The sequence below is a fragment of the Sinocyclocheilus rhinocerous genome, unplaced genomic scaffold, assembly GCF_001515625.1.
Source record: "Sinocyclocheilus rhinocerous isolate Xijiao unplaced genomic scaffold, SAMN03320098_v1.1 scaffold476, whole genome shotgun sequence".
In the NCBI taxonomy this organism is placed as follows: Eukaryota; Metazoa; Chordata; class Actinopteri; order Cypriniformes; family Cyprinidae; genus Sinocyclocheilus; species Sinocyclocheilus rhinocerous.
In genome coordinates this window covers 83,098-83,725 of record NW_015647449.1, presented here as the reverse complement: position 1 = coordinate 83,725, position 628 = coordinate 83,098, and the positions used below count along the sequence as shown (strand labels likewise).

At 38.5% G+C, this 628-nt stretch overlaps 1 protein-coding gene across 6 annotated transcripts in view; it reads left to right on the top strand.

The window, feature by feature from the left end:
- The window catches only part of LOC107709150 (E3 SUMO-protein ligase RanBP2-like), a 35,362-nt gene that overhangs the window by 20,153 nt on the left and 14,581 nt on the right, over positions 1-628 (top strand). For 5 of the 6 annotated variants that reach the window (XM_016513562.1, XM_016513565.1, XM_016513564.1 and 2 more), the window contains one exon: positions 239-316. The exons of the other annotated variant lie outside the window; for it this stretch is intronic. In XM_016513562.1, the coding sequence (XP_016369048.1) occupies positions 239-316 (78 nt within the window). The remainder of the gene's footprint in view (positions 1-238; positions 317-628) is intronic. 6 annotated transcript variants of the gene reach the window in all.

Genomic DNA, 628 nt, shown 5'->3' with positions numbered 1-628 from the left:
ATTTTTAATATAACTCTGATTGGATTCGTCTGAAAGAAGAAAGTCATACACACCTCGGATGCCTTGAGGGTGAGTAATTCATGGGCTAATTTTCATTTTTGGGTGAACTAACCCTTTAAGACTGCTTTTGTGCTCCAGGGTCACATATAGACTGATTTTCATCCATTCAGTTTCTGAGATGGATTCAAGTTCTTCAACAAAATGGCAAAAAACTTTAACACACAACATTATTTTTTAGGTTTGGATTTTAGGCTTTTCAAAAATAATCCTATGGCTTTTTGGACCTGCACATCAGCCAACCAGTTTGAAGCCCGAGGTATTTCAGGTCACCATTTACTGTGACACATAGAGCTCTCACTGACTGGCATGAGCCGGGACACCTGACCTTGGCTGAATGATGTGATAACCCGACATTACTCAGATGTGTGCATGGTCTGAAATCTGCTAACCTTTACTCATTTTTTTAAAGGGGTCATATGATGCGATTTCAATTTTTCCTTTCTCTTTGAAGTGTTACAAGCTCTTGGTGCATAAAGAAGATCTGTAAAGTTGCAAAGACTAAAGTCTCAAATCCAAAGAGATATTCTTTATAAAAGTTCAGAGTCAGCCACACCTACCTAAAACGGCT